General features: G+C 47.2%; 1 protein-coding gene across 2 annotated transcripts in view; it reads right to left on the bottom strand.

Annotated features, from left to right (window-relative positions):
* EXOC4 (exocyst complex component 4) overlaps positions 1-10,769 on the bottom strand; it is a 314,456-nt gene extending 303,687 nt beyond the window's left edge. For both annotated transcript variants that reach the window (XM_059473330.1, XM_059473329.1), the window contains exon 1: positions 10,677-10,769. In XM_059473330.1, coding sequence (XP_059329313.1) covers positions 10,677-10,762 — 86 coding nt within the window. In that variant the 5' untranslated portion in view covers positions 10,763-10,769. The remainder of the gene's footprint in view (positions 1-10,676) is intronic.
* Between the last annotated feature and the right edge of the window lie 1,424 nt (positions 10,770-12,193).

Here is a 12,193-nt window from a genome sequence, read left to right on the forward strand (position 1 = left end):
AAGGCCACCACTGACCCACATCCCCAAGTGCCACATCCACAGGATGTGGAGGGAATGGAGGGATTTCATATCCTCCTGTTCAGCCCTTCACAGGAGGAATTTTTTCTGTTATCAAAATCTAAACATCCCCTGCCTCAGCCTGAGGCCGTTCCTCTGCTCCTGTCCCTGTTCCCCGGCTGTGCCCTCCTGGCAGGGACTTGTGCAGAGCCACAAGGGCCCCTGAGCCTCCTTTGCTCCAGGCTCAGCCCCTGCCCAGCTCCCCCAGCCCCTCCTGGTTCTCCAGACCCTTCCCAGCTCCCTCAGCCCCTCCTGGTTCTCCAGGCCCTTCCCAGCTCCCTCAGCCCCTCCTGGTTCTCCAGACCCTTCCCAGCTCCCTCAGCCCCTCCTGGTTCTCCAGGCCCTTCCCAGCTCCCCCAGCCCCTCCTGGTTCTCCAGGCCCTTCCCAGCTCCCTCAGCCCCTCCTGGTTCTCCAGGCCCTTCCCAGCTCCCTCAGCCCCTCCTGGTTCTCCAGACCCTTCCCAGCTCCCTCAGCCCCTCCTGGTTCTCCAGGCCCTTCCCAGCTCCCTCAGCCCCTCCTGGTTCTCCAGACCCTTCCCAGCTCCATTCTAGATGTGCTCCAGCCCCTCAATGTCCTTCTCATCACACAGGGCTCAAATCTGCCCTCAGGATTTGAGATGGGACCTCAGCAGTGCCCAGCACAGGGGGATTCATGTTATATGTATAACATAATTATCATATAAACATCCAGATAATAAAATACACAGTACAGCATTAAAACTATCAAAATCACCCCTCAGGAAACAAAATTAAGGGGATTATTTTGTCTTGTTATTCTCCATGTTACACCACACCAAAGGACCTGAAATACAAACCAGAGTACAACAAGGTACAGAAAAGTACAGCCTTAGCCAAAAGACAATTGTGAACAACAAAGGATTTGTAGAGTTAAACAAAGGAAGCAGTTGCTAGAAGCAACAAATAATAATTTCAGCAGAGCATTGTGGATGTCTAGAAAGCTCAGTCTCCTCTCTGCGGGAAACAGCTGCAATGTGCCAAGGAAACTTCAGTATTAAAAAGTAGGAGGAAAAAAAAAAAAAAAAAGCAGAGTAAAAAGAAACCTTATAGAATGCAGTTACTCCCATTGCTGATGGCCGTGGCCACACAGCAATTCCAGCATTTGCTTTCTCATTTGGGTTCGACCCCTTGTGATCGCTGTGGCATTTGTGGTGCTCCGAGAGCCGAGCAGAGCCACAGGAGAGAGCGGCACCGAGCCCGAGGGTTCCGCCAGGCGGGAACGCCGAGAGCCGGGCAACAGCGCCGGGAAGGGAGGAGAGGGCAGCGTGTGAGGGGAACAAGGTACCCGACATGAGAGGAGAGGTCAGCCTGTGAGGGAGGAAACAAAGTACCTGAGAATGGAGGAGAGGTGTGAGTGGGGGGAACAAAATAACCCTGAAGGGAGGAGAGGGCAGAGTGTGAGGGGGGGACAAAACTCTGAGAAGGAAGGAGAAGGTCAGTGTGTGAAGGGGAAACGAGGTACCTGAGATGAGAAGCGAGATCAGCATGTGAGGGGGGAAAACAAAATAACTGAGAAGGGAAGAGAGTCCAGCGTGTGAGGAACAAAACACCCGAGAAGAGAGGTCAGTGTGGGACGGGGGAACAAAATACCCGAGAAGGTGTGAGGGGAGGAACAAGGTACCGGAGAAGGTAGGAGAAGGTCAGTGTGTGAAGGGGAGAACAAGGTACCCGAGAAGGGAGGAGAGGGGAACAAGGTACCCGAGAAGGGAGGAGAGGTCAGCATGTCAGGGAGAGGAATAAAACACCTGAGAAGGAAGGAGAGGTCAGTGTGTGAGGAACAAAATACCCGAGAAGGAAGGAGAGGTCAGTGTGTGAGGAACAAAATACCTGAGAAGGGAGGTCAGCTTGTGAGGGGGGAACAAGCTACCCGAGAAAGGAGGAGAAGTCCGTGTGTGAGGGGTGAACAAAACCGGGGAAGGCAGGAGAGGTCAGCGTGTGAGGGGGGGGGAACAAAAAAACTGAGAAGATAGAAGAAGGTCAGTGTGTGAGGAACAAAATACATGAGAAGGGAGGTCAATGTGTGAGGGGGGAACAAGGTACCCGAGATGAGAGGCATCATCTCCCACATTCACTACCGAGCACACAGCACCGTGAGCCAGAGCTCCTCAGGCACTGTCAAGCTGAAAATGTTCCCAGGAATTGCTGCAGTGAGGGAGTTTGAACTGCAAGTTGTTGGGAGGATCAAGTGTTGACTTCCCAGAGGTGTAGAAGATGTGTTTAAGTGCTCTGCAAGCAATAACCCGTGACAAATGCACTCATTTGTTACTGCCTTCCCCCTCAAAGCTGCAAACACAACATCACACAGTGGCTTTGACACTGAGCATTTCAAGGACTGGGCCTTGCCGTGAAAATGTCAAGCAACACCTGAAATCAAAGAAACATTTTGAACACGTTTGCCTTATCCGTATTTAAGTCCCTATGTTAATCAGAATAAAATCCACTCCTTTCTGAAATTCAGGGGTTTATTTTATTTCCCCCCCTGCTTCCAACCTTATTTTTAGGGGTATAAAAAAAGAGCCTGTCCAGAGCAGTTCAGCACAAATTCTTCCTCCTGACTGCCCTTACACCCCTCAAGACATCACAAGCAGCTCCATTTCAAGAGATCACATTGAAAATGTTTTATAAAGCTCCCTGGGACAAGAACAACTCTACTTCAACCCACTGTGTCTCCACTGAGCTACAAATTTCCACAGGTTCATTAAACTAAATGGACTTATTTCAATTTTATAATTGAAAACTGTTGTCTTAAAGACAAGTCCCAAATGGGGTGATCTACAGCTTCCAGCACTATTTAACCTCAAAGTGTATAATCTGATAATTCATGTTTTGAAACCTCTCCAGAGGCTCATGGAAACCACTGTAAAAGTTGGGTCCTTATAAAACAAAGCCAGACAGAAGGAAAAAAAAATAAGACTCCAAAAGGTATTTAACAATTTAACTTGGCAGCAACATATTGAATGTTTTCTCATTATTTTCATAGGTTAATGGATTGTTCCTGTGAAATTCTGGATTTGTGGAAATGAATAAAAGCATTCAGGGAAGATATGTCTTCACAGAGACCACGAGGTGCTGGAAAGCAGGTAATCAAAAATTGTAGTGTCCAAGTCAATGGGCATGGGAAATGTATTCTAAAAACTGATTGAACAATTATAAATAATAAATTGAAAAAGAGCTGAAATCCTGAGGGCAGCACCTTCCACCCTCACCAAAGGGAACAAAGGTACAGCCTGCAGAGAACTCCCTCTGCCTTGAGCAAAGAAATAACTCAGTGCAAGAACAGCAGCACCAAGTCTGTTCACAATCCTGTTAAGCACCCAGAGCAAACAGAGCATTTTAAAACATTTTCCTCCTCTACTTACATTCCATTAATCTTTCATGCTGTTTACACAGTTGGTTAGAGCATTTTCAACAGAAGCTGGGGATCTTTTTATCATTGAGGACTTGCAGATGGGTACAGGAGAGATGCAGCAAAAAGGCTGAGCAGCCTCCAGCCATCTAAATAAACACCAGCAGGGAATTCTTTATTTTGCTAAATTAACCAACCTTTAATCAAATTTCCTCACCCCAATACAAACGATGCCAGGGGAGGGAATGATCAGCTGGTTTCTGAAACAAAGAGGGGACTGCAGTGGCTCCAACAGAATTCCCCTCTGTCAGATGGCAGCAGCAGAGGAGGAATTTCAGTCCCACACACAGGAAACCCCAGGGACACCAAGCAGCTGCACATTCCCCAGGTAGGAACAGGGATGGAGGCAGCAAACAGCCCAGGAGATGCCACTTACACCTCCAGGTACAGAGGGACTTCACTGCCACTCCACTGTGTGAGACCCTGTCCAGGACAGGAAACCACAGGGACCAACTCTTCTTTTGGCAATTAATTTTAGATCCAAAAATTAAATCAAGCATTCCATGTATTACCACATTCCTAGGGGAAAGTCAAAGCCCTGAGGATCAGCATTTCCAGATGTGCAAGAGCAGAGCCTGGACAGTGCTGCTCACACCTGGATCATTAAAACATAAAGAATATTTTTGGAGCCACACCCCACATTGCACCATGAACCCATCCTTGGTTCCACACCTGCAGCAGGAGCCTTGGGGAATTTCATCACTCACCTGAAGATTTTAAACCTGCACAACAACCAAGAGCTGTTGAAGACAACACCTATGAAAAATTTAAAAGCACAATCACTTCCTAACCAAACCCGGTATTTGCACTCCTAGTTTTGCCAGGTTGGGTTCAACTCCAGCTCTGCACTGGCTAAAGCTAAAATAAGAGCTGAAAAATAACGCACTTGGAGCTTTTAACTTGGCATAGTCACACCTCTTGTCCTTTTCTATGTGGTTGTGTATTCACATTTACTCATTTTTAAATGCAACCAAGGGTTTGCATCAATCCACAGCCCAAAATACCTAAACATTTTATACAAGTGCCTGGAGATCATTTCAAGGAAATTTATAGTTTACAACCACACTCTGCCATATACAATTTATTTTCAGGGAATTTCTGAAGTACTTTTCTCATAGAAGAACTGCTACCTTTATAACACTGGAAAACACCATTTGCAATAAAAGTGGTTTTAAGAGACCATTACAGATCAGAATAACTCGAGTTTATTCCTTGTAGCAGCAATTTCTCAAATGCAACAGCTCCACGTTGCTGTTCCTCACTCTCCATCACAAACTGCCATCTCAGCTCTGCTGGTTTAGACACAGAAAAGACCAAATGCCAGGTCATTAGCAAAAATCCATTCAGCAAGTTCACTTATAATAAAAATAATGGCCACAAGCACTAAAGAAAAAGAATCCCACTTGTGAAAAATAAAGTATGGTCAAGGTTTTTTGCCTGCACTCTCAGCTTCTGCAGAGATCTGTTGGGTGCTTCTGATTCTGTGAAAGCTCAGCACAAAAATTTCACTGAGGTCTTATGGAGTCACTGCTAAAGTTTGTTTTCCCCCAATTAAAGAAGCTATTAAAGGCCAGCTTTAAAAAATAGCAGCCTTTAATTGGGAAGAAAAACGCCCAACAAGAAATAAGAAGCAGACACATGCACCAATTAAAAATCTGACAAGATCTTTCTGTCTTAAAAAAACAAAAAAGCATTTGCTAAATGCCAGGTTGCTTGTTTCAGAATACAAAAGCTGCTTCAAGCAGCTACCAACAAAACAAAAGGTTAAGAAAAATCAATATCCAAACACGTGTTTGTCCTCTGAGTGATAAAAGAAAATATTGCCTGAGCTGTCCTCCAGCAGGTGAGCCAAATTTGCTTTGTTATCTACATGGTTTCTAAGAAGCCATTCCCAAAGCCCCTGGGATCAGCAGGAATCTCTGTGACAGCATCTTGACCTTACAAAGTATCTTTTATTTAAGGAAATTGAGGATTTTTCTCATCCAGGAAGCAATGAGCAGGTTTGGGTGTGCTGAGGAATGAGCACAAGTGCAGCAGCACAGGGACAGAAGCTCAAAGCCCTGATAACCAACATCCACTCTGGAATCACAATCCCTGATATCCAACACCCACTCTGGAATCACAATCCCTGATATCCAACACCCACTCTGGAACCACAATCCCTGATAACCAACACCCACTCTGGAACCACAATGCCTGATATCCAACACTCACTCTGCAATCACAATCCCTGATATCCAATATCAACTCTGGAATCACAACCCCTGATATCCAACACCCACTGTGGAATCACAATCCCTGATATCCAATATCAACTCTGGAATCACAATCCCTGATATCCAACACCCACTCTGGAAGCACAATCCCCGATAACCAACACCCACTCTGGAAGCACAATCCCTGATATCCAACACCCACTCTGGAATCACAATCCCTGATATCCAACACCCACTCTGGAATCACAATCCCTGATATCCAACACCCACTCTGGAATCACAATCCCTGATATCCAGCACCCACTCTGGAACCACAATCCCTGATATCCAACACCCACTCTGGAACCACAATCCCTGATATCCAACACCCACTCTGCAATCACAATCCCTGATATCCAATATCAACTCTGGAATCACAACCCCTGATATCCAACACCCACTGTGGAATCACAATCCCTGATATCCAATATCAACTCTGGAATCACAATGCCTGATATCCAACACTCACTCTGGAATCACAATCCCTGATATCCAACACCCACTCTGGAACCACAATCTCTGATATCCAATATCAACTCTGGAATCACAATCCCTGATATCCAACACCCACTCTGCAATCACAACCCCTGATATCCAACACCCACTCTGCAATCACAACCCCTGATATCCAACACCCACTCTGGAATCACAATCCCTGATATCCAACACCCACTCTGGAACCACAATCCCTGATATCCAGCACCCACTCTGGAATCACAATCCCTGATATCCAACACCCACTCTGGAAGTCACAATCCCAGGAATTGTTTACTTGTAGCAAATAATGCTCATTTCTTCTCAGCACTCTGAGGCCAAGAACAAATTGAAGATACTTCCAATAGCTGTAAAGACACAGGGAAAAGAAGGAAAGCTCCCTGGAGCTGCAGCAAAACTGGGAATTCAAGGACAGACTTTGCAAACCCTCATCAGCTTCCCAGACACTAAAGAGTTATTGTTGGGGACAATCCCTTTATTTCTCCTTTGGGAGAAACAAGAGGGGAACTGACCAAGAACTCAGTGTGACCCCAGCACTGCTGGGGGTGGAACTACACCTTCCTAAATCTGGGAATTCCTGGGAGCTCCTGGCTCTTTTGGGATGATCAGTCCTGTCCTGGCTCTTTTGGGATGATCAGTGGTGTCCTGGGACAGCTGCACACCCTGACAGTTCCAAATTAATCCATCGTTGAGGCTGCCTTTAGCTTCTGTTCTTGGCTGTAAAACCAAGGTGAATTCCATGAGTGCAGGGATCCTCCTACAGGAAACAACTCACAAAGTTCAAATGTGAGTTCCCTGACACAACAGGAAAAAGTGACACTTCAGAGGGACAGAAGGGAACCACAAGTGGTTCCTGTTGGGTTTTCCTTCATCTCAGAGCTTTCTGCACCACAGAGAGCAGGGAGAATTTAAAAGTCCCAAACCAGAGCCCAGAAAAATCCATTTCTGACTGGATTTTAGTGCTGCTATGCAAGTTAAACTTGGTCATGATCTCACCCCAAACACTCCCCCTGGAATTGAGACACTTTCTCCTGGGATATCACAGAACTACAGGAATCCTAAATCTGGGATCACAGAAAAGGGAATTATTCAGTCTCTTGTGAGTGAGAGCTGTTGAGCTTGAGTAAATATCAGAAATTATCCTTCATTAATAAAATAATTTCTATTTACAGAAAGCCTTTCAGCTTCACCCTTCAAAGCATTTCATAGACAACACAAAGAGATTTTGCAGACCTAAACAATGTTTGTTTTTTGGAAAACATCCCTGTCTTTGCTATAACCAAGTAAAACATCAATACTTAAAGAAGCTCCTCTGGTTTTGTTTGTTTACAGCAGAAAAACGCAGTCAAAGTTTTGTTGTTTTTCATCCTCTGTTCCCTTTATGGACCTTTCCCACAGCAACACGGGAGAAATAAACAGCCTAAATAAACAGGGACATGCAAGTGTAAAACCACAAGGATTGGCAGAAGCCTCTATCATGCATAAATGTTTTGGAAATAAAGCCATCAACCAAAGGAAACTCAGCCACATTTCAAACCAACAGCTCGCTGCTAAGATCTGTAATATTTTTCTGAAGCTGAGTAAAATTACATTGAAGCCACACAGGTTTAGATTTGTCTGCAGTGCTGTTTTATGACCATAGAAACCACTAAAAAATTCACCTGTTGCTTGGCAAGTGCATCCTCACCTGAGCTCCTACACAAAAACAACGTCTGGAGCAAAGTGATTTAAATTCCTTTTCACACCATTTGCTTTGTGCACTTGGCTGAGCCTAAGAAACATCAATATTATCACCACAACACTTTTTCCTTCCTCTGCAATCAGTTCTACCCTCAGGTTTTCATGGTCTGGCTCAGCTCTGCATAGAATCTCTACATCCAAACCAAGTTCTAATTAAATTCTGCAAGTTTAGTTATCAGGCTGTTCTGTTGAATAACTTTAATTTCATAAAGTCAATAACTCAGTGTTGTGTCTAAAAACCAGGCCTAAACTAGCCAAGGTATCAGTGCCTGGAAACCAAAGATTCTGAGACAAACATTTCTTTTTATTTGGAGAACAGAGCACTGTGAGCTCGCTCTTCTGCTTTTAAATAAATTTAATAAGCCTGGATTTATTAAAATACAGGTACAAAAGGAAGACCTTAAAATACTCTTGGAAATTACAGGAATCATGGAAAAAGATGATTACAACAGGAAATGCTGCACAGCCAGTGCATGTTTATTATTCTTCCACAGACAGTGGCACCAGCTGCTTTGTTTTACAGAATCAACATCTCCCTCAAGTTCTGCAAGATTTCAAAGGCCAGAGCGATAAAAAATAATTTAATTTTGTCCTAAACATTATAATTTACAGAAGATATTTAAATCAGAACTCTTCCTAGATGCAGAACTAGTGCCACAATAACTTCTCCAAAGTAACAAAATGAACACAGTTTCTCTCCAAGACATTGGAGTAGCAGCCAAAGTTGGGAGCTCATTACAACTGCCAGCATCCTGCTGGTGTGACTGCAGCTGCCACAGCCACTGTGGGAGAACACCCAAAACACGTGAGAACGTCCAAAACACGTGAGAACGTCCAAAACACCAGAGAGCGCCCAAAACACCAGAGAGCGCCCAAAACACCAGAGAGCGCCCAAAACACCAGAGAGCGCCCAAAACACCAGAGAGCGCCCAAAACACCAGAGAACGTCCAAAACACCAGAGAGCGCCCAAAACACGTGAGAACACCCAAAACACGAGAGAACGCCCAAAACACGAGAGAACGCCCAAAACACGAGAGAACGCCCAAAACACGAGAGAACACCCAAAACACCAGAGAACACCCAAAACACCAGAGAACACCCAAAACACATGAGAACACCCAAAACACAAGAGAACGCCCAAAACCTTCAGCATGGGCAATCTGCTGCCAATGCTCTGGTTTCAGCAGCACAGAAAAGATTTACAAGCAGTTACAGAAAGTAGTGAGGGGAACAGTGAATTCACTTCCAGGTCTATGACAGAACCATCCTCAGGAATGTGGGCAGACAAAAATCAGTGGTTAAACAGGACTGGACACAACTTTCTTTTCAATGCCCACAAGACAGACATGGAGGCAGCAGCACTTTGCCCACTCTGGCAGTCCCAAAGAGGAGTTCCCTCACTGGACTTGCTGCTCCTCCAGATTTCCAGCCAGATGAATTTTACTCAGTTTGAAGGTGGGGGTCACTTATGGACCCCACAGCAATAACATGACAGTGCTTTGGTCTTCACGAATGGCACTGAGCTGGTACCACCTGCAGGGTTTACTCACAGCATCAGTGAATTTCGAAAAGATCTCCAAGACAACTGAGTCCAACCTGTGACAGAACCTCACCAGAGCACTGAGTGTCATGTGCAGTATTTCTGCAAGACCTCCAGGGAAGGGAGTCCACCACTGCTCCTGGAGTGACAGAGTCCCTACAGTGTTTGAAGACCCTTCTTGTGTAGAAATCCATCCTAAAATCCCCCCTGAGCCTCCCCTGGCCCAGCCTGAGGCCGTTCCCTCTGCTCCTGTCCCTGTTCCCTGGAGCACAGCCCAACCCCCCCGGCTGTGCCCTCCTGGCAGGGACTTGTGCAGAGCCACAAGGGCCCCTGAGCCTCCTGTGCTCCAGGCTCAGCCCCTGCCCAGCTCCCTCAGCCCCTCCTGGTTCTCCAGACCCTTCCCAGCTCCCTCAGCCCCTCCTGGTTCTCCAGACCCTGCCCAGCTCCCTCAGCCCCTCCTGGTTCTCCAGACCCTTCCCAGCTCCCTCAGCCTCTCCAGACCCTTCCCAGCTCCATCTCCTGGACACTCTCCAACCCCTCAATGTCCTCTAAGTTGATAAGCCCAGAATGGGACACAACACCCAAAGTGCGACCTCATCAATGCCCAGAGCAGGTGAAAATAACTTCCCCGGTCCTGTGCCCACACAAATCTGACACAGACCAGGTGCCATGGTCCTTCTTCCCCACCTGGGCTCGCGTTCAGCCGCTGTCAGGCAGCACCCCCAGGTCCTACACAAACTCCCAGCCCCTCTGCCCCAGGCTGGAGCAGTGCCGGGGGTTCCTGCGGCCAAAACACAGCCCCGGGCACTTGGCCTGGCTGAACCTCACCCCGCTGGTCTCAGCCCCTCCATCAGCCTGTCCAGGCCCCTCTGACCCCAGGATGAAGCAAAGCAGGAGGAAGAGCGCCGGGCAGAGCGGCAGGGCAGAGGGCCAGCCCTCAGGACACGGCTCTCTCCAGCACTGCAGCCTCCCCAGCGCTCCAGGTCCAGCAGGGATCCAGGCCTGGGCTCACCCGGGACCCAAGCCTGGGCTCACCCCATACCCAAGACAGACCCCACATCCCGGAAGCCCGAGCCGGGCAGGCCTCCCCAGCACAGCAGAGCCCGCACCCGGCTCTGAGGCACCCTCAGAGGCCCGGAGGATGCGGAGCGGGGCCGCCCCTACCTGATAACCGAGATGAGCAGCCCCGAGGGGTCCTTGCTCCTGCCCACAGTGCTGCGGTACCTCCCAACAGCGTCGCCCGCCGCCATCTTGCGCCCCCCCAAACGCGGCGCAGACACACGCGCTAGCACGCCGCAGCCAATCATAGGCGAGGAGGGTGGGCTGCCACCCAATAGAGAGCGAGGAGGGCGGGGCACGCGACACCAAGGCGGGGTGCTCCGCCGCGGAGCCTTCTGGGAGTTGTAGTTTTCATGGCGGCGGAGATACAGATTCCCACGCAAACCTTCGGCAGGTGGTCAAAAATGAGTAAAGGGTTAAAAAATTATCGACCTGACGAGATACACCTCTACTCAAAAGCCGTCATTCACTCTGAGAGCGAAAGGAAATGGGATGGGAGTTTATGGCACCAAAGCATCCTCTCAGAGCACTCACGGAGCAGGGTTGATTGAACAGTGAGGGGTTTAAATGTTTATAGAGTTAAAAGTGGATAAAGTGCGTTAAGTATTTAAATTAACGTGTTCTATGAATTAGAAATGCTAAATACTTATAGTGTGTCACAGCCTGAATGAGTCTGATCACAAATACACCAACAAGAATTGCTGCCACTTCCCTTAATTTAATGACTTTAAGCTATATTAAGAATAATTTCCCCCAGTTTTCCATGGCAAGGCAGTGAGGTGACCAAAGATAAGCCAGCCCAGGTGGTCCCTCAAGTGAGCTCTGGAAGCAAACTGGAGCATTTGGCACAGGAATTGTGGGGTTTGGAGCAGATGGAGGTGACGGATTGGAATCTGTTCACAACCTCAAAAATGCAGCGACACGCAGCCCTCGCTGTGTGGGTCTCTTCCAATGCTGGATATTCCATGATCCTACAACGCTGGCATTCCACAATACAGAACAGCAACCTCCTTGCCCTCAGTCCTTGCTTTACCATCCCTCCATCCCTTGCCACAGGATCACCTTTGGAAAAAGGAAAGGTGGATGTCACCCTGTCCAGGGCTGGAAATCCAAAGCTTGTTTTTCACCAAACATCAAACTAACCTCTCCCCAGAGCTGCCTCACTTTCCCCATTTCTAGGACACTTTTCAGTCACACCCTTTGAGAGCTTGTGTTAAAAAGCACCATGCAGATCCCAGGATTGTTGTTGTAGAGGCAGAATTCCTTAGGAAAGGCAGGAACAAGCATCACTTGGAGCTGCTGGGTGTTTTCTAACCCAGGTTCACTCCATCATGTCAAACACGCTGCTCTTCCAGAAGTGGTTTTACTGCCCAAAGCTGCACCTTAACGATTTAATTGCATGGAAATTGCTGAAATCTGTAGGTGAGTCAAGAGTACTCATTTATACGAGCTCTGTTTGAAACACGAGGTAATTAGAAGCATGATAATTCCTTACTTACAAGGGGAGGAATTCCACAGTAGCTGTTGAGGAAGAGCCTCCATTTATTACAATCAACAGCTGGATCTGTGATCATTAGCAGAAGGGCAGAGTAAGAGCACAGACACTTTAATTCTGAAATAAA

The sequence above is a fragment of the Ammospiza nelsoni genome, chromosome 5 (genome assembly GCF_027579445.1).
Source record: "Ammospiza nelsoni isolate bAmmNel1 chromosome 5, bAmmNel1.pri, whole genome shotgun sequence".
NCBI lineage: Eukaryota > Metazoa > Chordata > Aves > Passeriformes > Passerellidae > Ammospiza > Ammospiza nelsoni.